The sequence below is a fragment of the Peromyscus maniculatus genome, chromosome 2 (genome assembly GCF_049852395.1).
Source record: "Peromyscus maniculatus bairdii isolate BWxNUB_F1_BW_parent chromosome 2, HU_Pman_BW_mat_3.1, whole genome shotgun sequence".
NCBI classification, from domain to species: Eukaryota; Metazoa; Chordata; class Mammalia; order Rodentia; family Cricetidae; genus Peromyscus; species Peromyscus maniculatus.
Window position 1 is genome coordinate 109,052,292 of NC_134853.1, and position 27,991 is coordinate 109,080,282.

Genomic DNA, 27,991 nt, shown 5'->3' on the forward strand with positions numbered 1-27,991 from the left:
TCCCCCAGGTACCTGTGTGGGCTCTGCATTCCAAGCACACCTATCAATTCAGCCTGGCTCACCCTCACCAAGTCTTCCTAAATCTTCAGTTTTGCACACAATGCTCTTTTGTGTCCTCTCTATGAACGGCCTGTTCTTCCAGACACAGCCGAATGTTCTCAAGTCCCCACGTCGGTATTCACTGTGCTTTGTGTTCCCAGCAGTTCTTTTATTTACCTTGAGCAGAGAATGCCATGTGCTGATGTGGAGGGCCCATGTTTCTACCTTTCACTCTATGATGAGCTCTCCGAGGGAATGAATTGTGGCTCTTTCCTCAGGCCTTCAGGAAAGGGCGGCCATGTCAATTGTTAACATTAAATTGCGGTAGTCATTGATCATCTTGCATTTTTCTGTCCTAAGTGCTTTTGCTTTATATTTCTTAGCTGATCATAGGAAATAGCTTTAGTGAAAAATATTTTAGCCAGTTGTCTAACTGAATGTCTTCTTTCCTTATACTTATATAACATATTAACTTACCTGGTCCATTGTTGAGTGGGTATTCAGTCTTTAGCACATTTTGTTCATAGCAGATGTGCACCTCTCATAAGACCATTTTTTTTTCTATTGATTAATTACAGAAAGCTTTCTATGAAAGGCATAGATTTGCTGTTTTTAATGATTTCTCTTGGTGGTTCTGACTTAGTGTTTGATTATCACTAAAACTATTCTTCAGAAGTACAGTTTGTAGGTTAAATACCCTGCCAATGCAGAACTGTAATGACTTCTCCATTTCTAAAGGCCGAGAACCACGAAATAAAACATGGCTTAACATCTTTCCATTCCTAAGATATAAAAAAGTGCACGATTGTGAATGTGATATTTATCCCTTTAAAATCTAATAAGTATTTTTTATAGTGTGTAGAAAACAAGATCCCTTTTTTTCTATTTGGCTATTAAATGTGAAATTTAAAACCACCTATTGTAATCGCCTCAGGTTAAAAAATAATCAGCCACTAGTTGTAATTCTAATGTGTTTGAAATTCTCTCAAGATAATGGAAAATAAAAGAAAGCATCAGTGTACATGAATTATGGCCGATAAGGAGAGAATTTGAGTAAGGCAAGCCACCATGAGTTTGTTGTTCCACTGACTAGTAATGAGTGCTGGAGAGGCTGAGGAGAAGTGTCACTCCTCTCAGGTAAAGAGGCAGCCTGTCTCCTGTGCCCTCCATTGACAAGGTACCACTGTGTTGTCACAGAGCCCCAGGAAGGAAGGCATCACACTGAGTACCTGCCAATAAGACAGTTTTGAGGGGGAATGGGGGATGGAAATAGATTGATGAGATAAAGTGAAAGGAGACAGGGCTGAATTCCTATTTGTTCAGATGACAAATTTCATTTCCATAAAACTGTCCTAGTCAATGGAAAAATTAGGATAACTTGACTCAGCTAGGATCTACTGCAAGCCTCTGTGTGTGTGTGTGTGTGTGTGTGTGTGTGTGTGTGTGTGTGTGTGTGTAAATATGATATTTATGGGCCCTGTTGATAAAACAGTACTAGCTAGGCTTTATTTGGAATTGCAGGAAGCAGAGAATATCTTGGATATTTGTCTCTTAATTTGAAAAGTCATGAAGTTTTCCAGGTTGTCATCGTCTCACTTAGAGCTGAAGTTAAGTTCTTACAGCACCTGCAGCACAGGTTCTCATCATCCTTGCCAGCCCTTGCTGCCTGTTTGCCGTTCTCGGCTGTGACGGCTGAGTCTCTGGGCCCTGGTGAAATGGGTAGCAAAGCATCATGTCATTCATAGAACTGTAGACTTCGTTCTATGCTCTGTATTAGCTGCTTTGTTATACCACACCTGTTGAGATAGTTTATCGAAGAGGTAACTGAGGGATTAGCGTGCCAAAGGTCGTGCTGTGGGGCCCTTCCTATTTTTAGATTTATTTATTTTATTAGACAAGTATATGAGTGCTTTCGCCTAACTTTTATTAGTTTATTGGAATGCAATTCACATATACACTGTGCAGGTCAAATGTACAATCCAGCATCTTTGAATTTGTCTAATGTGGTATATCCGTCACCACAACAAGCCTTAGAACATTTGTTAGTATTTCTCAGAAACTACACCTCATGAACCTGCTCCTCTCTCCTCAGCCTGGGCAACCCCTGATCTGCTTTCTAGGGGGAGGTTGTCTGCTTCCAGCCCTTCACAAAGATGGGATCACACAGATTGGCCCTTTGTACTGGCTTTTTTTTTTTTTTTTTTTTTTTTTGTGAACTGGTACATTGTTTCAATTTTTATTCTGGTAGGATGGCTGAACAGTGTTTTGTTTCTCTTCCTCTATGGGTGAACTTGCACTATTTACTTTTATTTATTTATTTTTTTTTACTGTGAGTACTTGTGATGAACATTTGTGTTCAAGATTTTATGTAGGTATGTGCTTTTATTTCTCTTTGGTAGATTTGTAGGTCATATTATAATGCTGTGTAACTGAGAAATGTCCATCACAGCATGTGAGGAGTCCACTTTCCCTTCATCCTTGCTAACTGCTGTCTATTGATTTTAGTTATCCTAGTGAGTACCTATCCATCCCCTCCCCATTTCCTTTCTTCTCTATCCATCCCCTCCCCATTTCCTTTCTTCTCTCTCCTCTGTATGTTGCTTAGGAGGAAATTCCTGGTTTCTCACATGGTAAGTAGGTAGTCCACTTTTGAACTGTGTCCCAATTCCATCCCCTGCTGACCTGTGCCCCAGTCCCAAGACTGTGCTCAAAGCACGCAAGTCTAAGTTAGGAGACTGAGATCAGAGGGGCCAGGAATGTCTTCCAGTCACATGTGCTGTGAGGGATAGAATTAAATTGAAGATTTTGCCACTTTAACTCTAGAGCACAGAATGTGTTACTTCTATCTTGTCCTCCATCCACTAGTTTATCTTTATACTGAATTTAGGAGGAAATAATAGCAGTGGTTTGGTAGAATTATAGTAAATAAAATAGTAAATTAGCAATAAGTTTCTGAAACTCTGGTTTCCTGAGAGTTTTTGGTTGAAAATTAAGGATAAACCTAGATCTTATGTTTGGAGATGATGTGAGTTATCATTTGATGATAATCAAGTATGCCCACGTTTCTCAACTCTGATCTAGATTCTTTATGGGACCACAGGGCTGGAGAGAAAGACATTTGTTTTTGGGTTTTGAGACAGAGTTTCCCTATGTATCTCTGGTTGTATAGACAAGGCTGGCCTCAAACTCACAGAGATCCCCCTGCCTCTGACTCCTGAGTGCTGAGTTTCCGTGTCACCATCCTTTTGTCTGTTGTCTGTTGTAGTCAGGGTTACAGATTAATGCACATCTTCACTGTATTCATAGACCTCTTTAGCTCAACAAAGACTGTCTTATGTCTGACATACAGTTCACACTTAATGCACCTGAACATTTTTAGGAAAACTCTTTAAAACTAGGTAATCCCAACTCTTTTGTAAAAATCAATAAAGTACATTTTGACAACTGTCTAATACCTATTTAGAAATTTTGATTTTATGTGTGTCAGTGTTTTGACTGGGTGTATGCCTGTGTATCACATATGTGCCTATGGAAGCTATATGAAGGTACAGATCCCTGGAACTAGAGTTATGGACAGTTTCCAGCCTTGGGTCCTTTAGAAGGTCAGCCAGTACTCTTAATTGTTGGGCTATCTTTCCAGCCCCTCAGATATGTGTTTTATTTGTTTACTTTTTTTTTTCTTTTGAGTTATTGTGGTTTTTTTCCCCTGTGTTTTATATGTTTTTTGAGATAGGGACTTACTGTATAGCCTGGCTAGCCTTTAACTCTCCATGTAAACTAGGCTGGCCTTGAACTGTTTGCCTTTGTTGGGATTAAAGGTGTACACCACCATGCCCCTGGTTTGTTTGTTTTTTTGAGCAGAATCTCACTTAGCTTAGTTTGGTCTTGAACTCCTGATCCTCCCGCCCCATTGCACAAATGGCAGAATTACATGTGTTGCCATCATGCCAGGTTTTTTTTTTTTTTTCCCTCGGAGACAGGGTTTCTCTGTGTACTTTTGGAGCCTGTCCTGGAACTCACTCTGCAGACCAGGCTGGCCTCAAACTCACAGAGATCCACCTGCCTTTGCCTCCTGAGTGCTGGGATTAAAGGCGTGCACCACCGCCGCCCGGCTAGTTCTGATATTTTTTTCCAGTGGTTTTTGTTTGTTACTATTTTCTGTTGTGCTATAATACACATAATATAAATCCTTTGACTTTTTCTTCTGAAAAGCAGAATGTCCCAGCCCCCTCCTTTGTTTTCTCTCAGGGTAGGAACCCTTGATGACACTCTTCCCCTGAAGTATGCCAGTGGCAGCTGTCTCTCAATGGGGCAAAGGGATCTTACTGTGATACATTATTTACCATTTTGATCTCCTACTGCTGGTCTACCTTTAAGCAACCAAGCAAACAAAAGCAAGATAGGAGACAATACTTCAAGTAATACGGAATTACTTTTCTCTCCTTGTTTACCTATGTCAGAGTAATGCTCCTGCTTTGGACTTAGTTCATAGTTCATGTTGATTTCCAGTTATTGTCTTTTCTACTCATACCCACTGGTTTTATTTTTATTTGACAGGGATAATATTTTCCTATGTTTGTAACTTCAGGCATTGTGCCGAGTGCTTTATTAGATATTAGATGGTTTCATATCTGCCTCATGTACCTTTGCAAGAAGTTAGTCTTTATTTAAATTGTACAAATGAGTAAAGTGATAAAAATTGCATGATATCTAAGAGGTAGCTTGGGTGTCCTGAAGACCAAATCTTTTATGTCTCAAGTCCAATATTGGTTGTCATTATCTAAAGGACTTGGCCATAGTCATTAATAAATCTCATCTTCTTATGAACAGTATTTTTAATGAGACAAAGGTATTTAAGTTTAGATATTATTTAAACTTAAATTTTGTAAGTTTTTGCAATAGTAATAAATTAACATAGCTTAAAAAGTATAAAATGGTACATGATGAAAGTCTTCTTTTTCACTGTGGTTTCTAGTAGTACCATTCTCACTCTTTCAAATAGAATATTTTGCTTAGTAGTTACTGGTTTGTTGTCTAATACGATATGATATAAAACTATAATAAAATAACATAATATTTTTCTCTTCATACTCTTTTGGAAAAAAAAGTAGCATTCTATGTAAACTATATCTCTTATATTTGTATGAATCTTTTCATATTAGTTAATAGTATGGCAAGAACTTGCACATTTGTTTTAGAGTAGTATTTAATTTTTAAATCTGATAGTCATTCTTTAGCATATGCTCAAGAAAATTGTATACTTATATTGTCTCACAGACATTTGTAGAAATGCTGATAGCATTGTTCGTAATTGCCTCCCAGAATGGAAATGGCTCAACTATCTGCCTGTCATGAATGGATAGACGAGAGGAGCCCTATACATATGATGCAGTGCTGTTTGGCAATAAAAAGTACTGACACAAGCAGTGACATGAACACACCTTGGAAACACGCTAAGTGAAAGAAGCCACAGACTGTGTGGTGTCTGTCATAGAAACCTCTCATAAAAGCTACAACATTATGTGGTTTCTATCATATAAAATAGCCAGAATAGAAATTATAATGCCAGTGCATGGTTTCCAGGGACGGGGAGTGGGGAACGGCTATTGAAGTTTCCCCTGGGACTGATGAAAGTGTCCTAAAAATAGGTACTGGTGGTGGTTGCAGAACTCTATAAATTACTGAAATCTTCTAAATCATAAACTTTAAAAGAGCACATATTATAACATGTATACTATATCTTAATACATTTATTACGTTTTTTTTTTTTTTACCAATGTTAACTTTTATTTCCTATCCTTTCAATGATTACTTTTCTAAGTCATCCTCTGATAAGAGGCAGTTAGAGCTGTTAATTTCTGTCATCCTCTTCTGTGAAATTTGAATGACTCTATTAGCAGACAGTATCAAATGCTTCTGTAATGCCTGTGGCTTCTCTTGGATCCTTTCTGCTCAAGCATTCGTGCACAGTTTTGTGCATTCCTTTGACCTGACTCCACCACTTCACTTGTGTGAGGAACCATTACTCAGATTTGCTGAAGTGAAGCACTCTTTCTCCGTCTTGTTCAACTTAGAGCTGGGGGCTTCATCTTATTGCCGAAGTTATTCACAACTACTAATGACTTACCAGGCTCAAGCCGAGGCAGTGCTGTTCTTGTCCACACACTGTCTGTTACCAGTGTGACTTGTCCTGTGTCCAAGTCTGCCATCTGCCCGGGGCTGCCACTTAGCAGGGCCTGGCCATGAAACGGAGTGTCTGTTTTTCCTCTCACTGCTGACCACTTTTCTTTCTTTCTTTTTTTTAAGTGAGAATAGCGTTTGTCAAACTCTGCTGCCCCTGGATCTTGTATATTGATCTATTTCTCCTCTCTTTCTTAACTGGGAATGAATTGTAACTATGAGAAAATTCTGTGCTCAAGTGTTCTTAGGTTCTATGGAACAACTGTTTTCCCCTTTGTCTAATCCTATTACCTCACATGCGGGTGGAGAGCTATTTGGCAGGACCTCAAAGTGTGTATTTATTTTGCTGAAGGGAATGATTTTGATAATGAATTATAAAATAAGTGAATGTCAGGAGTAGGAATATATTTCTGACACATTTATCTCCTTGTTTTAATGCCTTCTTGTGTCTATTTTTCAGATCTCCTGCAGGCTTACTTTTCCTGTAAGCAGCATGTATGGCTCAATCTTCACCACCTGGAGGGTTCTTGAAGTAATTGGAGATGAGACTGCAGCCAGTGACTGGCTGGCCGCAGTGGAGTCCTTGCTTCCGATCACTACAGTGATCCCCACACATGTTTTTTTACTGCTGGCTCACCTGCTTGTTGAAGATTCGGGACAGAATCTTCAGCAGATACTGAAGGTCACCACACAGTTAGCCCAAGCAGATTCCTCTCAGGTAAAGAGAATATGGAAATGTAACGGTAGAAAGGTTTAGCATTTACAATTACAGATTATTTTTAGTGTGTAGATTATTTATGCCAACATCTTGAATTATAGCTTTAAAGAAATGTCTTTATCATCCCAGTTTGGCTTCTTTCTTCTTATCCTGAATTGATTTATACTTAACAATGCAGCTTTTAAAAATTTAAAACTACATTTTGCTAGGATACCTGAATACAGTACATTTTTGTTCTGCTTTTCACAACCCACTCCATATTGCATTCCTTTTAGTTCTAATATTGACCTAAGGTGGACCCAGCTAATCAGTTCATGATAGATTCCTTATAGTTTGCCCCTCTCTTCACTTAGTCATTTAATAAGCAAAAACATTGTATCCTTACTCTGTGTGGTACTGATCTGCAGGCAAGGATGTGAGGATAAACAATTGTCTTCCTGTCTGTATGGAGCGTGAGTGTAATAAGCAGTCAGACATAAATAAGACTTCCCTCTGTCCTTTAAAAATAGAAATACATTTAACACAGCGTTCTTTTATTTTTCTACTGGTTAGAGTCTCTAGAATGTTTTCTGTGAAGAGAGAATTTCCTAACCCAGCAGGCACGACATTATTTTATATGCTCTTTGCTGATGTCTCTGCTTATGTTTGCTTTCAGGAAGAGTAAAGAAAAATTTCGCCTCCCAGTACAAAATCATATGTTACTGGTTGAAAACATTAGGTGTTGGTGATGGTGAAAATATGTTGGAGATGAGAAATTATGTGTTTGGAGTTTCTCATTCTCACAGCTTGTCATGCTCATTTGTATTTTATCAAGTAACCTGTAGTGTATACAGCGTACCTTTGTTCTAATATCTGTGCATACTATAAATCATTCTATGTTGCTTCTATTCTTTTTCTCTGTTCAGTATTTTCTCAAGACCACCCCCCCCCACAACTTGTAACCAGTATCTTGTAAGACATTCTTTTCAGAATAGTTGATGCACAGATAGCATCTAGAGATTATGCAAAGAAAGATCTTTTGAAATAATACAGTGGCCTGTCTTGATCTGTATACACTTGTGATACAGTGTGTGTACATGTTCGTATACACACCACACCTGTCATTTTTCACTCACTCAGTGAGTTCATTTGGTCTTAGGAATTTCACCTTAAGTTACTATTAACAGTTTTTATTATCCTAGCATTTAGGCCAGTCTTAGACTAGGTAGTATATTCAAGGCACAGTTTCTTTCTTTTCTTTGTGAATTATGTAGCAGACTTACAGAGACTTATCATTTCATCTTCACAGTCCAAAAGGAATCGAGAAGCAGAAAATGCTTAGATTGTTCTTGCTTGATTCGTGTGTCCATAATGTACCAAATATGGTAGCATAATGAGACATTTTAATTTGCCATTCAATGTAGAATGGAAGTGGGGTGAACTTTAAGGATCCCTAAATTCTGTGCCTCCAGAGTTGTGAGAACTGAGGTTAGGATATATTTAGTCAGACTTAGTATCACTGTGACAAATGATGTGTCACTTAAGAAAAAGAGCCTAAGAGAGGAGCATGATTTCAGAATTTTAGTCCATTGTTGGTTGGCTCTATTGTTTTTAGGTCTGTGTCCAGGTGGAAACACCATGGAAAAGCATGGTAGATTAAAACTGCTTAGGTCACTGCAGCTAGGCAGCAGTGAGAAAGAAGAACAGGCTGGGAATAAGGAATACTCTATAAAGGCATGTTATACCCATCGCGGAAGTCCTCACACCAGGCCCTACTTCCCACTTCCCACTACTTTTCCAATCAGCCTATCAATTTGTATATCCATTAATAGATCAGTACAGTAAGTAAAGTCCCTGGGGTCAGGCCACCTCTCAATGATTGGCTCTATCAATAGGGACCAAGCTTTCAACAGATGAAGTACTTATTTTAAAAAAATTTCACTAGTATATATTAATAATACACACACAACAGGTTTCATTATGACATTTTATTATGATATGCATATAATGTATTTTGATCATTGTTCACCCCCATTACCCTCTTTTCCCCGGATTACCCTCATTTGTTCCACTCCTGATACCCCCTTTTTCTAACCAGTCCCTTCTACGTTCACCCCTCCCCCGTGTGTGTACCAGTGAATTTAATTAGGGTTATTTACATGAGTATGGGTGAAGGGTTATGTATGGGATCATGATTACTTTACTGCTGAAGAAAATTGCTCTCCCTCCCCTATGAAGCATTAATTGCCTATAGATCCTCAAGCAGAGGTTAGAGCCTTATGAACCCCCTTCCCCACTCCCAGTCCTTCACTGCCTCAGGGAGGGGCAGGGTCTTATGAGCCCTTGGCCCTCCGTGATAGAACATTGACAGTTCCAATCAGTCTCAGCTAGTGAGGATTCAGGAGTGCCACAGATATGCCTGGAAGACAGCATTCCACACTATTCCATCCCTTCCAGGGCTCTTAAGTTCTCTGTCCACTCTTCCGCCGTGTTCCCCGAGCCTTGGCGGGGTGATTTAGTGCTGAGCATTCAACCATCACTTATTCTCAGCACTTGGACTATTTTTGAGTCTGCAGTAACTGCTGCTCACAGCAGAGAGAAGCTTCTCTGGGGAAAGCTGACAGCAGTGCTAATCTGTGGGCATAAACAGAATACTTAGCATGTCTGTTTAGCAAAACAACAGCAGTAGCTTGAACGGTAAGGCTGTGACCTTCCTCACCAGAGGCTTTGGACAAGGTCTACGGTAGAGCCGAGCAGACTTCAGAACCTCCCAGAGAGTGGTTGGTTATGGTAAGGCTGTGACCTTCCTCACCAGAGGCTTTGGACGAGGTCTACGGTAGAGCCGAGCAGACTTCAGATCCTCCCAGAGAGTGGTTGGTTACTCCCAGGACAGTCTTGTCACTCTTGTACCTGGAGGCACGTCTTGCCTGGTGGGTCGGTCGTCCTGGTGGGTTGGTCGTGTAGCACACAGGGTCCGCAGCTAAACAGAACTGCTGTTGACAGTTCTTTCCCAGCAGATTACGTAGCACCTTCCGGCACCATGGAGACTAGCCAGTAGTGAGGCAGTTTTCAACGCATATCCAGCTGGGACCAAAGTGTAATGTGGGTTTTGGAAGTACCTCTTGCATCCAAACCATAAGAGATGATTTCTTAAAGGAAAGATCATTTCCCTATAATAGACATGGAAGTCTGCTCAGAAGACAAAAATGTTGAACAGAACTTGTTTTGTATCTATAGACTACTAAACTGCCATAAAGTGACCAGTATGCTGGGATAACGTCTCTTCCTAGTCCTCAGAAGTCAGATGCTCTTCTCACTCAGATTGCTGCAGGTTCTGCCTGGTAGCCTCCACCACCTTGATACTTCATTTATTTATCTTAGTACCTGTATAAACATTATTTTTTGTGTAATCTGTGAAATGGCAATCATTAGAATGACCACTTGGGTTCATTTCCTTGTTCATTAAAGCTTTATTAAGCGCTGCTGTATATTTAAGTCATTCTCTATATCTGCTGATCATTTGTTGGATAGTTTTGAAAGAACTGAGAAGAGTATCTTGTGCATTTGTGCTCCTAATATGCATGGTAAAGTGCAATGCTTAGCTGTCATTGCTCGAATGCAGCCAAACCGTACACAATGCCTTCTTCATAAGACCTACAGGTAAAGCTTTTAAGCATCTGAGAACGGGCAGAAGTAGTACCCTAGAAATAGAAGACACTGCTTTTTTCTCTTTCTTTTTTTTCATTATGATATGATCAATCGTGTTACTTTAATAGTCTTTAGCTACAATTTAAACAGCCAGAAAGAAGGAACTAAATATTTTGACAAAGCAAATTTTACAGTAGTGAGTAGATGCTATGACTATATTTATTTGCCTTGAAATCTACTCTGGATGGAGTGATTTCTGTGCTTTCATTTATATTTATATCTATATCTATTTTTACAGGAGGTTTGTTCCTGTAGGAGGACAGTTGGCTCACATTCATGGAAGAGTTGGTACTAAAGGAAAGTTTTAGACTCTTTTTTTTCCCCCTGAGACAGGGTTTCTCTGTGTAGTTTTGGTGCCTGTCCTGGATCTCACTCTGTAGACCAGGCTGGCCTCGAACTCACAGAGATCCACCTGGCTCTGCCTCCCGAGTGCTGGGATTAAAGGTGTGCGCCACCACTGCCTGGCACATTTTAGACTCTTAGCAGACTAAGTAAACTGGGGAGATAAACACTTCAAGACTGCCATCTGCTTCTGCTTTTGGGGATTATCTCACATCTACAGGGAAATTCAACCACTTAAAGTGTGGTGACCTAAGTGTTGTGTTTGAATGACATCTTGATGTATCTGACTACTACTATAAGACCTTATGAGAGAAAATACTTCATCAATTTGAAAGAAGTGGGCTGTGTATGAAGTATATGGTTGCATCCTTTACTCTTATTCTGAGTGGAGACAATAGAGATTATTTCTAGTAGTATTCATCAAAAATAATATAAATTGTTCGTATCTATTGGTACTTCTCCAGTGTAAGTTCTCCTCCTTAGTCTCTCTATCTGACTTTGGTGGCGTCATGTCCAGGGACACACCTGACCTGGGCAACCAGGGAATGAAGAAAAGAGACACAGAACAAAGCTGGGATTGGATGGTTTGGGCTCTCAGATGGAGAAGCCTCAGCATCCCAGAAGCTCAGTGTGTTTATTGTATACAGTTGAACAGAGGGATGGAGTTATTGCATACAGCTGAACAAGGAGGCAGTTTTAACTAATCTTGGTAGGAGCAGTCTCTATAAGGGAACAGTCTTTAGGCTCTAGATATCCAGGGGCTGGGTGGCTTAGGGAGAAAGCTATGGTGGATGTTTTCTGCACTATGAATATCTACACTCACACAGGGAGAAGCCCCATGGGACTGAGGCTGTGGTCCTTGACATGGCTATGCCTATGTCAACAGCACACATTGACACAGAGCTTCATTTACTAGGGCTTCCTCTACTACCCACAAGAGGAGGCGTATATTTTCCTTTAGTTTTAAGACAAGTAGGATCTTGGAAGACTGAAGTTAAGTGATATGAAGGAGTTCTGGCCTTGGGAATACCACTTAAAAATTACCTTTAATCCCCGCATTCAGGAGGCAGAGGCAGGCAGATCTCTGTGAGTTCGAGGCCAGCCTTGGCTACAGAGTGAGTTCCAGGAAAGGCGCAAAGCTACACAGAGAAACCCTGTATCGAAAAGCCCAATAGATAAATAAATCAGTAAATAATACCTGGATACATAACTTTAATGTTAAAATAACTAAAAAAAAAAAAAAAAAGACCCCACCCTCCAGAAACAACAAAAGCTGCTCAAACTGAAGCATTGATCAACACAACAGCAGCAATTGTTAGTAATTCTTTTAGTTTTCCCATCCAGCATCGTAAGGCACACTTCACAGAAGATATAAGCTGAGGCCAGGCAGTGCTCAGTAGAAGTTCATGATTTCTGGGGGCTGGAGGGATGGCTCCATTTGAAGAGTACTTGTTGCTTTTGTAGAGGACCTGGGTTCCATTCCCAGCACTTACATAGTGGCTCACAGCCATTTGTAATTCCAGTTCCAAGAGATCTGATCACTTCTTCTGACCTCTGCCAGCTTTAGGCATACACGGGATGTACATACATACATGGAGGCAAAATCTTCATACACATAGAGTAGAAGAATGACAAACAGAAGAAGAAAACAAGAACCTCACCCAAAACAACAAAAAAGCTCACTATTTACATTTTTGGAGCCAATAATATCCAAGAATGATCATCCTGAATGAGTTTCCATGAAAGTCTTAAAAGATTTAAACACACTAATTTATTTTACAGAGACGATCCCATGCCATATAAGAGGTTTACCTAAAATATTTTTTTTTTCCACTGAGACTGAGTCTCATTGTGTAGCCCAGGTTGGCCCTAAGCCATTATGCACTCTAACTGCCCTCGGCACGAGGATCTTCTCACAGCCTCCCAAGTGCTGGGCTTACAGAAGTGTGCTACACCATCTGGCACGTGCATTTTTGATTAGTTTTAGATAACAGTTCCCACTTTTCTGATACTGTGGACAAAGTCATTGCCCGTATATTTTGATTATGAATCATGGCAGTTCTCTGAGAGATGCCTGAAGGACACTGGAAACGTGTGGCTTCCTGGTTTGTGTGAAGCATTGCTCATTTGACCATAGTTTCCCCTCCCGCAGGTTGGTTCAAGATCTGGCCGCACTAAGTGGGAAGTGAGCAGCAAGAAATGTTAGGCACAGACCTGCATAGTGCCTGAAGGGGCAATGTGGATTGGGCCTCCGTGCAAACTCGGAATTTCAATTTAGGGCCCTTTCAAGCCATTATCAAATCATATTTTGAACACTTAGTCAGTGTTGCCCACCTATGTAAGGTGATTATTATGGACAGCTCAACAATGTTTAAGTCTAGTATGACTTCTCTAGGAAGAAGTCACAGATGGAGCAAATGTTGGTTACCTTCTCTTTCTGTGTATGAGCCCATTAGTGAGTCTCACTTAACTGTTCTCGGAACCGTGAATCCACTCTTCATAGGCAGCAGCGCTAGTTCAGTACCTTCTCCCCACACAGTCCACATTCCTAATCGTGTCTTGCTTCTGACTCTGCCAGAAACATAACTTTTCCTTACTTTGCATGACCTTTCCTTTGTTTCTGACTTTTGTGTTTAGTTCTTTGCCAACTCTGGATTCCAGCATGTTTCCTTCACAGTTACTCTGGAATCTTCAGATAAACTTTTCTTTGTATCTACCTGGATACCCCTTCCACCCCATTTCCTTTAATGTTCCTTTTTTCCCTGAGCCAAAAGGGTGTTACTCATCTCTTAGGGTCCCTGCCATCTCTCCTTCGCTGGGTTCTTGTATCAATTACTTTTCTGTGGCTGTATTAAATATACCAGGACCAAAGCAACTTATGTAGGAAAGAGTTTAATTTGGCTTACAGTTTCAGAGGAGTAAGAGTCTATCATGAAGAGGAGGCCTGGAGGCCAGGAGACAGGACAGCAAGAACAGGGAGCTAAGAGATCACATCTCCAGCTGCAAGCTCCAAGCACAACGCAAACTGGATTTTGAACTCTCAAACCCACCCCCAGTAGCATATCAGGGTGGAGACCAAATGTTCAAATGCCTTAGCCTCCTGGGGCCATTTCTCCTTTAAACCACCATTGCGTACCTATAGTGCAGTATTGAGTGTTACGGTCTAGATAGTAGAAGTGCTAGGGGATCTGTTGTTCATGTGGCTTTGTAATCCTACAGAAGCCTTATTGGACTTAGCAGCTGCTTAATCCTCTGGCTTATAAATATATGTAGGAGATCGCCTGACTAAAGCTTATATCCTGTTTGGAAGTAAAGTCTGCCCATTAGTAGTAATTAGTTTTAAAAAGTTGTTTATTTAAAAATATTGCTTAAAAAGTTTGTGTGTGTCTTCTTACCATATGGGTCCCAGAGACCAAACCCAGAATGTCATGCTTGGTGGCAGGTGTCTCTACCCTTTGAACCATTGCCCTTTACCAGCCCCTGTTAATATATATATATATATATATATATATATATATATATATATATAATCTAAGGAAATACTTTGTCTTCTTATGTGTCTTTTCTTTGTGGTTAGGGGTTTATAGCAAAATTAAATACCTGCAATAGTGGTCTTAGAGGTTATGGGGATAGTGGAGAAAAGAGGATAAAGGGATATTGAATCATAGGTCTAAAGATAAGAGGAGTGAGTTCTGGTGTTCTGTAGTAGGGTAGGACTATAGGTCACAAAAATATATTACATATGTATAAGGGTCTGGAACAGACAAGCTCAAAGGTTTCTAGCACAGCAATGACGGGGTTAAAGTGTCAAGGTGTATCAAATGTATTCCATACATATATACAATTACTATGTATCAGTTCAAATGAAGATAGTATGTGGAATAAACATTAGTCACCAGCTTTGGGGCAGATTGAGGTCTTTTGATATCTCATTTTTAGGTGAATATCTCTAATGCAGTGTATACGGAATATCAACTTCAGTTTTACTGATGTATTAAATTGATATAAGGAGAGAATGCTTTTAAATTAAAGTTAACCAATATATTAAAGAAACACTGCGCAAAATAATGGGGTTTCTTGTAATATTTCAGTGTCTGCATATATTATATAATATTCAAATCAGGTTCCGCATTTCTTTCCCCTCATTTCTTTATGGTGAAAACTTGAAACAGACCCTTTTATCCGAGCTTTAGGAAATGCAGTGTTACTCTCTGTAGTCACCCTTTGTGTGAAGCCTTCCAGAATGGTTTGTCTTACTGTGGTTTGGTTCCCATTGATCACACCCCTCCCCGCCTTCCCAGGCCTCTAGTGGCTTCTGTGAGATTCTCCACGTGGGGGTGAGAGCAGCTGGTAGGAGGCTCAGGAAGTCACAGGCCCTTCCTTAAAGATCTCCTCTCCTTGATCCAAGCAGTAGTCTCATGAAGCACCATGTTTGAGGCACTTTCTTATCTTCCTGTTGTTGTGATGTGGTGATAGTCATGCTTGTTTATCTTTGTTGTTGTTATCACTTGCATTTTCTGTCTCTGAGGGATTTTGTTTCCCCTCTCCCTTTTCATGTTTTGGTTGTTAAGTCTAGCTGAAGGTCTTGTTAATGGGAGCAGTTGCAATCTTTTACAATTTTATAGTGTTTTCAGAGCTCTCTCTCTTTTTCTTTTTTCGTTTCTGTTTGTTAAAGTATATACATGCTTGAGCCATTTGAAATCACTTAAGTAGTGAGGTTCATGGCCCATGACTTTTTGATCTTTTCAAAGTCATATATTATCAAATAGTAAAAGTTGACTTTCAGGGCAGAATCCTTGATAGTTCTACTCAGGGTCATAAGCCGTATTTTAACACACAAAATGAATAGGAAATGGGTGAGATTTAATGGTCTGTGAGTTACTGCTGTGAGAAAGGGAGAAGATATATTCTGTAAAAGAACATGCACAAAGAGTCTCTGGCCACTCTGCACTCTGTTCTATTGTCACCGAGTTCTGTGAAATGCTACCCCCTGAAGTCAGTCTGCTGCCTGTGTTCTCCACACCAGCAGAGGAAGCCAGAATGTACAGTGCTTTTAATAAAGATCTTCAGAGATAAGAAGTGCTGAACTACTATTCCCTGGTAGCTATAGCATGGATTAGACCTTGAGAAAAATTGGGATGAGCTTGTCTGCATGAAGCAGTTAGACAAAAGGGAACACAGGTCACAATACATGGTCAGGTTATAGCTCCTCACCTTGTGGCGAAATGCTTACGTCTTCTTTGTATGCTCTCTGAAGGTCTCTATACAATACGGAGTTCCAGTTGTTTGCTTTCTTGATGGTGTGCGTGAAACTTTGGGTTTACCCCCGGAGCATCACTTTTGTGTCAGTCCTCACCTCAGCGTCAGCGCTAAGCTGAATGATTGCTAGTGCATCTATAGAATAGAAATCATCTGAAGTTTCCATTTAAGGGATGCTTGATTATGACTTTTCTAACTCATAATTCTAAACCATAACTTACTAACTCATGAGTAATACACTAAAACAAAATCTTTGTGTTTCTGTGTCACTGTCTATTTGTAGGCTTGTCTTCTGCTTAAAACTCAAAAGGAAGGGACTGAGAGATTTCACCAAACCAAAGGCAAAAAGCAAGCCAAGTGGAGATGATTGTCTAATGGCCAAAAGCTATTTTATGTACATTTTCTTGGAATGCTCATAATTGAGAGGTTTTTATATTTAGGAAAAGTATTTTATTAAATAATTTTTTTTGTATTCTACTTATTTTGAAAGTAATGTTTGAAAAATCTCGAGAAAGTTACATGTTGCCGTGGTTGACATGTTGAAAATGCTTGAGGTTGTACACTGTCAATTTGGGATCTTAAGATGCACAAAGGCATCTCTATTCAGCATCCAGTCATGAAGAACATCTTTGCAACATGTGTTTTAATTGGGACGTGGAATGCTAAGAGAGCTGTTGACATGCTTACTATGAATAGGAGTGCCTGCAGGAGAGTCTATGGTGCTCCAGTGCAGAGTGACTGGAGTGTTGTGTGAGCCCAGAAAGGGATAACTAAGTCACATGAGGGGCTCGGTAAGGCTTCTGGGAGTGGGTGGTTCATGAATAACTGCTGTTGGATAAATACAAGTTCTTGAAAATGAAGTAGAAGGATATTGTTTCTTTTCATCCTGTATGAGCTAGAAAATATTTGTAGATGGCACAGTATTATATTGGAGTAACTTCACTGAGTAAGCAGCAGAATAAATGCATTTCTGGAGGTTCTGCAGTACTTTGTGAGCTGTAGTTTCACCAGCTGTAATGCTCTTCAGTGTTGCTGATTTAATTTTCTTTTGGGGGGAGTCAAGCCCACAGCACACAATCCTAGTTATATATTATGTCCTGAAGCTGTCAGTGAGATAATAGGTCTTGATTTGATGATCGAGTTTTAACTCCAGAGTTCTCAAAGTTGGGTGGGTGTGTTAGGTCCTTCATCAGAAGTTTTGAGATTTTTACCCTGTGTCTGTTGAACACACTGGGTTTCTACCTCATCAATGACAGTTTTGAACATTATATCATAGATAGTATATGCTTTTAGGCAGATTTTTTTTTTTTAAAGAAAAGTTAATATAAAGCATTGGGCATTCTGAAGTCAGTTTTTTTCCTGTGGGTGGAAATCCATAGTAACAAAGCAAGTGAAGCCAGAGAAATGGCTAAGATGTGACTAGGGATGATTCTGGATGGCAGGCCTGTGCTGGGTTGATTAGACTTCTGGAGACCATGTATTCTGCTCTTCCTGATTGCTGACATTTTTGGGTGAATGAATTGCTTCTGCACTTAAGAGGATTTGTATATTTCCCTGTCTCTGTGAAGAAAACAATCATATAAAAATGTTTACCTGAATTGATCATATTGTTGAGTCAAGTCACTATCAAGCCGAATGAGATTAGTAAGGAGAAATGGGTGTTTTGAAGTGACCTATGGTTGTCTTAAATGTAAATTGTATTCAACAGGAATTTTTAGTAGATACAGTTTAAATTTGGAATGCATGAAAGGAATTCTTCAAGTAAAGCCATCTCTTAAAGTTTTTGCTTCTCAGCAACCTTAGAAGGGTCCTGTGTTTTATTTGTTGATTGATAGAGTTAACAGGTAACTATTGTTAGCTCTCTCTAATTTTACCCTAAAACCAATAAAGTATTTCCCCAAATTGTCTTGTTTGTCCAAACTAATGGTTGGAACATTGTGGAGTTCATGGTCATTAGATTTAGGTTAGGTTCGATTACGCTGGCATCTTATTAGATGAACTCTATTAATTTAGGGCTCATGGTAATTTGATATAGGCTGAGTTAAAACATTAGCAGGTATTGAATCTACTGGGTTTAGGCTGTTTAGAGTTGCTCACTTACATTAATATGATGAGTGTGCTAATTTCAAATGATCAAATTATCTATTCATTAAGACATATCAACAGGGACTGGTGCTTGGTAACATTTGGCTAATTAGTTTGGTACAGTATAAAAGTGAAAGCAATCGACTTTGATTTCTTTAGTACTTTTGAAATTCAGTCTTGCCTATCTTCATTATTTCTAGTAGTTTGAGTTATTATTAATGATAATTATACTGGTGGCATTTTGCTGTTTATGTGTACTAAGTGACAAATTGTATTTAATTTCTAATGGTAGAGGTACAGCTTTATCTGTGTTAAGTGCAATTATCATGGAATTATCCTTCAGTTTGAAATACCGTGCATGCCTTGTTTTTATTAGGTCCCATGTTATTTATTAAGAATTTTCAAGTCACTCATTTAATCACACAACATATGTTTATTGCAGACCTCCTATATGGTAGGCGCTGATAACACTGAGATGGAAGGATATTGTCTTTTGTTCAGGAATGATAGGGCTTGGTGGGTTGATAGAGGCATTAAAAATTACTTTCAATTCAAGACAGTAATTGCCACTGTGGAGGTAAATAAGCACCCCTGCAACACAGAGGAGAGGGCCCATATGCTTTTCTAAAGCAGGGGAATGAGAAAACAGTTTAGACAGAATGAAGAACATATGCAGAGACACTGATATGTGGCAGTTCACAGTGGGGTGGCAAGACAGACAGCCATTCTGAATTAAACTGGCTCCATGGAATGAGGGAAATTGTTCCTGGAGTGGATATAGGTGTTGAGAAATGAGCTCCTGAAACCATGTAGTTAGGCAAGATGAGAGAAGTTCTCTAAACTACTAGGGTCAAATCAGACTTGGGGAAATGAAGTGGTGTAATATAATGTTAAAAATCCCAGTTTTGGTGGAGCCTTTGGCTCCTGTAAGAAAGTGAGAAAACAAGTGGAACCCACAGTGTGGTAGGAACACACCTCGATGTCCAGCAACTGCTCTTCTTCGTAGCCTCTCAGTCACTGAAGTACAGGTGTTAGGAAATGAGAGGATGGGTACATAGGAGGGTTCTTGAGAGACGGGCTGTGGGGCTGTGAGGCCTACATATCAAAGCCTCCTTGTCTTAAGCTTAGTGACTGGGACTTGAACCTCTCCCTTTCTTCTCCTGGTCTCTCTTTCTAGTCTAGCTTGGTGCACCTCCCTCACATTTGAGGTAAATGAGTGGATATAGCGAATTAGTGTTGATGTCCTTCACAATTTAAAAGAGGGTGATGACTGGGGTTTCCCGACAGTCACTGAATGCCTGCCTGCCACAGCTTTAATCAGGCCGTCCACAAGAAGTCAAGAGGAAGTGAAACTGAAGAGGAAAACAGGAGAGGCAAAAGGTTAAAGACGGTGTGTGTGTGTGTGTGTGTGTGTGTGATGGCTGGCTAGCAGTTGTGATGGTGGAGGAGGAGGTGCTGTAGTGTCACCATCAGCTGACATGCATAGCATTTGCCAACGGAAAACACGTGTTAGTATTTCTTATAACAAAATGTGGGCAACCCGAGTATTTTTAAAAATCCAGTGGGGTGAAGCTCCCTCGGGGAACATTCAGGCCTCTGTTGACAGCAGCAAGGGACTGGTAAGGCAAAGCATCTCCCGGCACCAAGTCTAATGAGAGCGTCACCCTGCAGGTTTGGCTGCTGGCCATGGAGCAGTAGTAGGAGGATCCCTCTTGGGCTGTGAGATGTACAGACACCTTCACCATACTGACAAAGTGCTGACCCTGTTTCCCACAGGAGCCTGTCCAGATTCAGATATTAGGCATTTCTTAGGGGATGGGGCAGGGTGGTAGGGAGATGATGAGTAGACCTATCAGCATCAATTAGAGGTTGTAAAGTTAAAGAAACTCTGGAGAATTCTGCCAGCTGTCACTAAAGCTCTTTGCTAGGGATATGGGTTTAACCTTTGTGATCTCATCAGCATGAGAGTGAGCATGTGGATATTCTTAGGTTTAGGCTTCTGTGGGCCTTGAATGATGCTGGTGCGTCTACCAGATGGCCACTTCACACCTTTTCCTTTGATTTTCCTGTTTGTATTTTGTGCTTTGTTGAGGTTTACAAACAAGGGACTCCAGATTACCTCTGGTTAAAGTTTCTCAGCTATGTATTGTTATGTTAGTGGGGCACTGATGTCATACCATGATGAATGAAGCCCATTGCAATGATAGGTATGTTCTCTCTGTCCCTTTTCTTAGTTTCTCCCTTTTGAGACATTAGAATGTCATTTAGCCCATGCAGAAAGATGGAGCCGTGTGTGCATTTCTGTTGCCTGGCTCTCAGTGCATCTCTTAAAGCACTTACTGAGCAGTTGATGAGTTTGTGGTTATCTTTTGAAGCCAGGAAGGGCACACACAGTGGTCTGCGGAGGTCTGCAGAGTTACTGAAGAAAGTCCAGGAGTCATTTTTGAAACAGTTGAAAAATGGAAACCCATGCATGCATATGTTATGTTGTCTTAAATCAGACTCTGGGTAAAGCTGTGGTGACACATGCTGTTCATGAAAGGCTTAATGCAGTCCTTCTAATCGGATGAATTGTCTTGTTGTGCAAAAACTGTTATTACACTGTGTGTGAAGCCAACCATGCTGCAGGGGAAAAAATTAAATCGCCTGACTGAGAGGTCACTTGTGAATAGTAACACAAGATCTATTGCCGTTATTAGAGACTCTGGAGGACATTCACCCTTTTATGGTCTTTCAACTGCTGGAATGAAATATTTTAGTGGTAAATGACACCCTTCTGGGAAATCCCCCTGAAGATTCATTCTTTGCTGTTTATACATGAAAAAATGGTGGGAGTCGGGGAGCACAGGAGGACAATCACATTATTCCTTTCAGATCACGCAACAAACTTACCTAATTTGATTTGGTGTGATAGCAGTTGCCTTTAAATGTTCCTCATTATACCATTCTTAGTCAGTGTCCGTTAGGGCCACACTCTGTCTTTTATAGCATGTCGTGCACATTCTGTATTCTTTTCTGTAGGGTGTACATGGAAGTACAGGTTTAGACACCAAGCGGTCTGGAGTTGATGTCAAAAATTGGGTTCTGTCCTTTAAGATATGATGAAGTGAAATGTCTCTCTGCTTATTGGATTTTGCTTTCTTTTAAGAGTCTTTGACTATATACAGGAAAGATTACGTGGGTTCATATTTCAGTTTTGCATGGAAACTGTTGATAAATATTTTATGAAATATTTTCAGAAGTGAGTGGACAGTTATTGATCTGAGGTGTTTATAATATAGTCATTAAAGTAGGGACTGCAGTTTCTTTCCCATGGATAGTATTCAGTATTATTTCTCTGTTTATTGGTCGTAATTTATCACCACTCTGAAATTTTCTGCCTTTTTGCTAGGTGATTCAGGTTAGCTTTTATGTGGATAAGAAAGTAGTCAGGTATAGCATTGCAAGTAATTTGGATACATTTTGTATTTTGTTAATTTTGAAGTCAAGAGGCTGACTTTTTTTCCTTCCTTGATTCCAGTGCCTTTCCCCTCCTCCTTTCCTTTAAAGCTTTCTTACTTTATTGCCCAAAAGCTATAGACCAGTTAGAGTGGTGTGAATAGGGATATAAATTCTATTGGATTTCTCAGTGCCTGCTTTTGTTACAGGTATTTTGATGGGTTCATTAAAGCATATCAGTTGAAGTGGGGGCAGGGAAGAAAAAGGAGCAGAGGAAAGGGAATATATTGTCAGCTGGAATAATACATAGATATTTGAGCTTCACCTGGAAATAAAAATAATTTTGTAGAATGGGAGATAGAAACCCTTTGTCAGGTTGCTAATGAGAGGCTTGACCTAGCTGCTGCTGCAGCAGCATCTTTGGGGATGATGAGAGATGCAAAATGCACTGTTGCTAAGCAACTCTCTTGGCTGCCTTTGGAGCAGGTTCATATGTGCTAAGAGCTAATGAATCCTCATGTCTGCTCTTTGAAACTGCTCAAAAAAGCCAATGAAGACATTCCCAGGCGTTTAGCATTTATAAGTACTGAACCTTTCTTGCCATGTCATCTACTCATTAAAAATTAAATTGACCATTTAGTGTGTACTGAATATTGCTTTATTTTTCAAGGTGGGCCAAGGTTTGAGTCCTAATAAATATGTTTTCACAAAGGAGCTCAATAAAAATGACTTAGCTTTGATCTACTACTTATATTGTTGTATCTGAAGGATTATTTTAAGTTGGACTATCCTTAAAGTGGTGGAACCTTCCTCTTAGATATTTTTGAAGTCGTATCATTCACATATATTCAGTGCCGTTGTTTCTGAAGACTCTAGCAATCTAGAAACCAGGGAAATTTTTTAGGTTGCTTGTTTAACCATTCCCTCCCTCAACAACAACAATAACACAAAACAACAACAACAACAAATAATTAAAACAAAGCAACCCATGGAACAAGAATGAAAGCCTGATGAAATCTGGTCAAGTAATGAATCTAAGTTCTTGGAAGTGGTGTGCAACCTCTGATGACTTCTCAGAAATGCTGTGAAAAAAGTGTCGTGCAAGTGCTAAGTGGTATTTTTTGTTTTTTGTTTTTCTTACATGGAATTCCAACTGATTTCCTGTTCAACAAGAATTTTAGTTACTGAAGTGCTTGTCTTATTAAGCTTTGGTAGTATTTTTGTAGCATATGAAAAAGTGGGATTTATTTGTAATGGGCTTTATATTTTGGTTGCATGAAAAAGAAAATGGCCACACTTTCTATATAAAGCATGAATTTAATTTCTTCTTCTTTTTTTAATTTTTGGTTTTTTTTGTAGACCTGGCTGTCCTAGAACTCACTCTTTAGACCAGGCTGCCCTTGAACTCACAGAGATTTGTAGCTAGAATTTTCCTACCTTGCCCACAGTCAGGACAATCTTTGTCACCCACCAGTCCCACAGCTGCTCAGACCCAACCAAGTAAACACAGAGACTTATATTGCTTACAAACTGTATGGCCGTGGCAGGCTTCTTGCTAACTGTTCTTATAGCTTAAATTAATCCATTTCTACAAATCTTTACCCTGCCACGTGGCTCGTGGCTTACCGGCATCTTGACATGCTGCTTGTCCTGGCGGTGGCTGGCAGTGACTCCTTCTGCCTTCCTGTTCTTTCTTTTCTCCTCTCTGTTAGTCCTGCCTATACTTCCTGCCTAGCCACGGGCCAGTCAGTGTTTTATTTATTGACCAATCAGAGCAACATATTTGCCATACAGAACATCCCACAGCAGAGATTCTCCTGCCTCTGCCTCCTGAGCACTGGGATTAAAGGTGTGTGCCACCATCATCTGCCTGACTTAATTCTTCTTATCCAAAATTTACTAGAGATTCTATTACAGTGTAATATCAGCATATTCTTCTCTAAAATGAGAATTATAAAAGAACTTGCCTCATTAAATTTAACATGCAAATTAAATGACATAATCTAGAGTACAGAATTCTGTTTGTAATCCATAGTCAACAAAAGTTACACTTGTATTGTTCTTTTGACACTGCATAGTTATTTGTTCTGTTACAGGTGCAGTGCCTGGCTATAGCTAGACAGAAATATTCCTTCTCTATCTGGAGCTGTCACCATCCTTCATTCTCCAAGTTCTTCAAAAGGGAGATGTTTACTGTTATCTATGTTTGTGTGTCTATTTTTTAAAAATCACCTTTATTTATTTAATTACATATGTGTGTGTGTGTGTGTGTGTGTGTGTGTGTGTGTGTGTGTGTGTGTGTATACATATGTATGTTAAGGTCAGACACCGTGTGGGAGTTGGTTCTTTCCTTCTATCCTATGGGTCCCAGAGTTTGAATTCAGGTCATCATGTTTGACAGCAATCATCTTTATCTACTGAGCTATGTTTAGCTTTGTGTGCCTGTTTTAAACTACTTTTGGATTAAACAAGAAGGTTGAAAATAGTGTTCTTCAAAATGGAAATAAAATGAAAGCTAAGTTAGCAGATTTAAGTTTTCAGGTAGTGGGGGCTGTGGATAGAGTAAAAGTGCTTGCCATGAAGTTCTGATAATCGGAGCTCACACCCCCCACCACTTAGGAAGACGCACGTGTGGCAGTGAGGACCTGTAATCAATCACTGTGCTATGGGTGTAAAGGCAGGGAGAATACCTGGGGCTTGCTGGCCAGCCAGCCCAGCCGAATTGGTGAGCTTCAGGTTCGGGGAGAGACCCTGTCTTAAAAATTGCGTGAAAGCAATCAAGGAATATATCCAGTATTGAATTCTGAACTCTCCATATGCACATGTGCACACACACGCCCACGTATCTCACACCTCAGTTTTTGTGAGTGCATACTTTAAAAGGTTGGAAAAAGATAAAATAACACTTAATATTATGTTTTATATAACCTAGTATATCTGAAACGTTCAAAATATAATAAAAAGAATTGCTGAACTATTTTGTATATTCTTTTGCATAAACCCTTCTAGCTGTGTTTTGTATTTTACTCTTACAGCACATCTCAATTCAGCTGGCTATGTTTCTAGTATTCACTAGGGTTATATGACAGACTTCCTGGAGAGGCACAGCATACACGTTTACTCACCCCAGCAAGGGAACCCATGACAAGCCAGAGTGACTGCTCCAAAATCCAGCTTGGTGAATCAGTGAGCTTTTCCTGGGATTACTGACAGGAGTGTACGTGAGGAGTTACTTGCAAAAGCAGGGATGACTCAAAAGCAGCAGTATCACTAAACAGCCCACCCCAACACTGGTGATGCCTCATAAAAGCTGCAACTCCAGGGATCTCTACACAGCCAGCAGGCCGCTGACACACCAGTGTGATCACTGGGCAGCTTAGATTCACCCTGTGACTCTTTCCAAGACATGTGACAAGTGTTCACTTTCGGAGTCTCATGAGCCCTCTCTTCTCTCCTGGAGGGAATGTTTATATTTGGAGGGAGGTGCCAGGCAGCAAGTCCTCATATCATGATGACCACTGTATGATCAGTATAGAGCTACTGAAAATTTCCAATGTTTGCATCTTCATCATAAATGTGAAATGTGTGTTTAGAAATACTCTTCTAATATTGACTTCACTTGTCTAAAAATAGACCCCTAGTCTCTGGTATAATAGAAACTTAATGCTCAAGGATTCAAAAGAAACGTTTTTCTTTTGAGACATGGTCCTCTTATGTATCAGGCTGTCCTTAAACTCTAGTGGTCAGGGTTTTCTGAGGGAAAGAATGGATAGAATATTTATTATATAAAAGGGATAAATTAGATTAGTTTACACAGCAGTGTCCTAAGCCATCATGTTGCTTGCACACTGGAGAGGCAGAGAACCCTGTTCCTGCTTAATCCACAAAGCTGAATGCTTCACTTGTCTCCTTCTGACCCTGAAGGCCTAGGAGATGACTTGACAGCTAGCTGCTCGCTATCTGCCCAGGTTGAAGGTCAGAGGAGCTGGGTTCTGATATCAGCAAAAGATGGCAGGAGTAGATGATGCTCTCACCAGCAGGAAGCCTTGCAGGCAGGCAATTGGCACTGCTTCCCGAGTGTTGGCTTGCCCATGGGAAGTGTCACCCATGCTAGTGGGCGGTCTTCTCAGTTCATCCCTCCTGGAGCTGCTCGCACAGACATACCCACAGGTGTTGTGGCTCTTAGCTGAATCACGTTGACAAACGAGACTGACCATCGTAGGATCTTCCTGCCCTGTACGTAACAGTGGTGGATTGCAGCTGTGCAGCACCATACCTGGCAAGATAAGAATTGCTAAGGTGTGTTCAGAAAGTAACTGAGAACATATTGGAACGCCTGTAAGCTTTCTGTCTTTTTTCAGGGCATATCTACATTTTCTAAGACTTTTTTTTTTCCTCTTTAAACTTCATCTTGAGTTCATTTCAGTTTATGTTGGTAAATACTTGTTATATTATGGTCCTGAGCAAAAACAAGAATAGGAACACAGTTGCTGCCTGTAATGTAAGTCATTTTCAGGCTGTTGTGAGCGAGTAACTAGTACCTAGAGTACACTGAAGTCAACGTGGGCATAGAGTTAGAGTAAAAACAGTTACTCTAACTTTAGGGCATTTTAGTTACTCTAAATAGGGTATTTTCTTCCTAAAAGAATGAAAGCAATTACTCTGGTCTCTTTAAACAATATTTTTCACGACTATAAAGATTTTTGAGTTGAACTCCTGGGTTATAAGAAGGAGCCTGCACAAGGCTCAGCAGAAGGAGGAAGTGATGCACCTTGAAAAGTGATGCACCTTGAAAATCCAAGATGAGGACAGGGGAGACAGGAGCACACTGTTCCCAGCACCAGCTGTAGTCATGCGAGGAAACTCTTTGTCCAGTGTTTCCTGCCCTTCCCTTCTGTCTTCCCTGGTCACTGAGTGCTTAGGGCAGTCCTGTCACTTGCTGAAACCTTAGGGAAGATAACCTGGAGGTAGGAACTGAAGCAGAGGTCAGGGAGGAACATTGCTTACTGGCTGGCTGCCCGTGGCTTGCTCAGTTGGCTTTTTTATGCATCCTAGGACCTCCTGCTCAGGGTGGCACTATCCATAGTGGGCAGAGCCCTTTCACCTCGATCATTAACAAGAAGATGCCCGGTAGACTTTCCTCCAGGCCATCTGATGAGACATTTTCTCACTTGAGGTTTCTCTTCTCAGATGAACCTAGCTTGTGCCAAATTGACAAAATTTACCTAGTAAAGGATTTTAACTATACGTTTGTTATAGCAAACATTGGATGTCTTCCTGCTCCCTTCAGCCTGTTAGAACAGCATTGCTTAGTATAATTTTTCTGTTCTAATGTAAATATTCTATAGTTGGTGTTGTCCTAGAAGCTGGCCACATCTAATTATTGAGCATTTTAATTTGGCTAGTGTGACTAAGGAGCACAAGATTTAATTTTAATTAATTAAAACTCAATTTGGGCAATAGAATCTCAGGACTTCTAGAATCTGTCCCTTCTAAGCAAGAAAGGGAGTCATCTCCTCTGCTGCCTGCTATTTTGCATGTTTCAGAGACTATTTTGAAATGTTTTTTGTTCTTATACCTTAATTTATGTTTCCAGTAACTGTTGGCTTTGCAAAATGTCTTCAGAGTTGACTTTGAGATTATAGTGATGGGTTCCCTAGATGTAAAGTACTTGAGAGCACAGGGAAGCAGGGGCTGTCTCTTCTCCAAGTGCTAAAGCCTAGGAGGCCCTGTGTGGAGCCGCCTCATAAGTGTTGCTCACTCAACATAAAATCGCATGGGAAGCCTGAGCAGTGGCTCATGCCTTTAATCCCAACAGCCTGGCCTTCAACTTAGATTTTCCTACCTCTGCCTCCCTAATGCTGGGACTAAAGGCACGTGCCACCATGTCCAGATCTTCTTAATCACTTCAAAAGAAAACTTAATCTAATTATTATTATTATTACTAATTTTAATTATTTGTGTGTGTATGTGTGTGTGTGTGGGTGTATGCCACATCACACTTAATCAAGGTCAGAGGACAACTTTATAGAGTTGGTTCTCTCTTTTGTGTGGACTCTGGGGATCAAACTCTTTAATACACTGAGCATTATTACTGCCATCCTCCCTACTTTTTAGAAAAATTCTTTATTTTTATTTTATGTGTATGGGTGTTTTGCTTTCATGTATATATTCACAATATGAGTGGAGTATCTTTGGAGGCCAGAAGAGGGCATGGGATTCCCTGGGACAGGAGTTAAGGAT

General features: G+C 40.1%; 1 protein-coding gene across 5 annotated transcripts in view; it reads left to right on the forward strand.

Annotated features, from left to right (window-relative positions):
• Focad (focadhesin) overlaps positions 1-27,991 on the forward strand; it is a 300,913-nt gene that overhangs the window by 99,270 nt on the left and 173,652 nt on the right. For 4 of the 5 annotated variants that reach the window (XM_006975965.4, XM_015994914.3, XM_076564485.1 and 1 more), the window contains one exon: positions 6,680-6,937. In XM_006975965.4, the coding sequence (XP_006976027.1) occupies positions 6,680-6,937 (258 nt within the window). Of the gene's footprint in view, positions 1-6,679; positions 6,938-27,991 lie in introns of those variants that run through there. The other variant, XR_013049184.1, reaches the window with a different exon arrangement.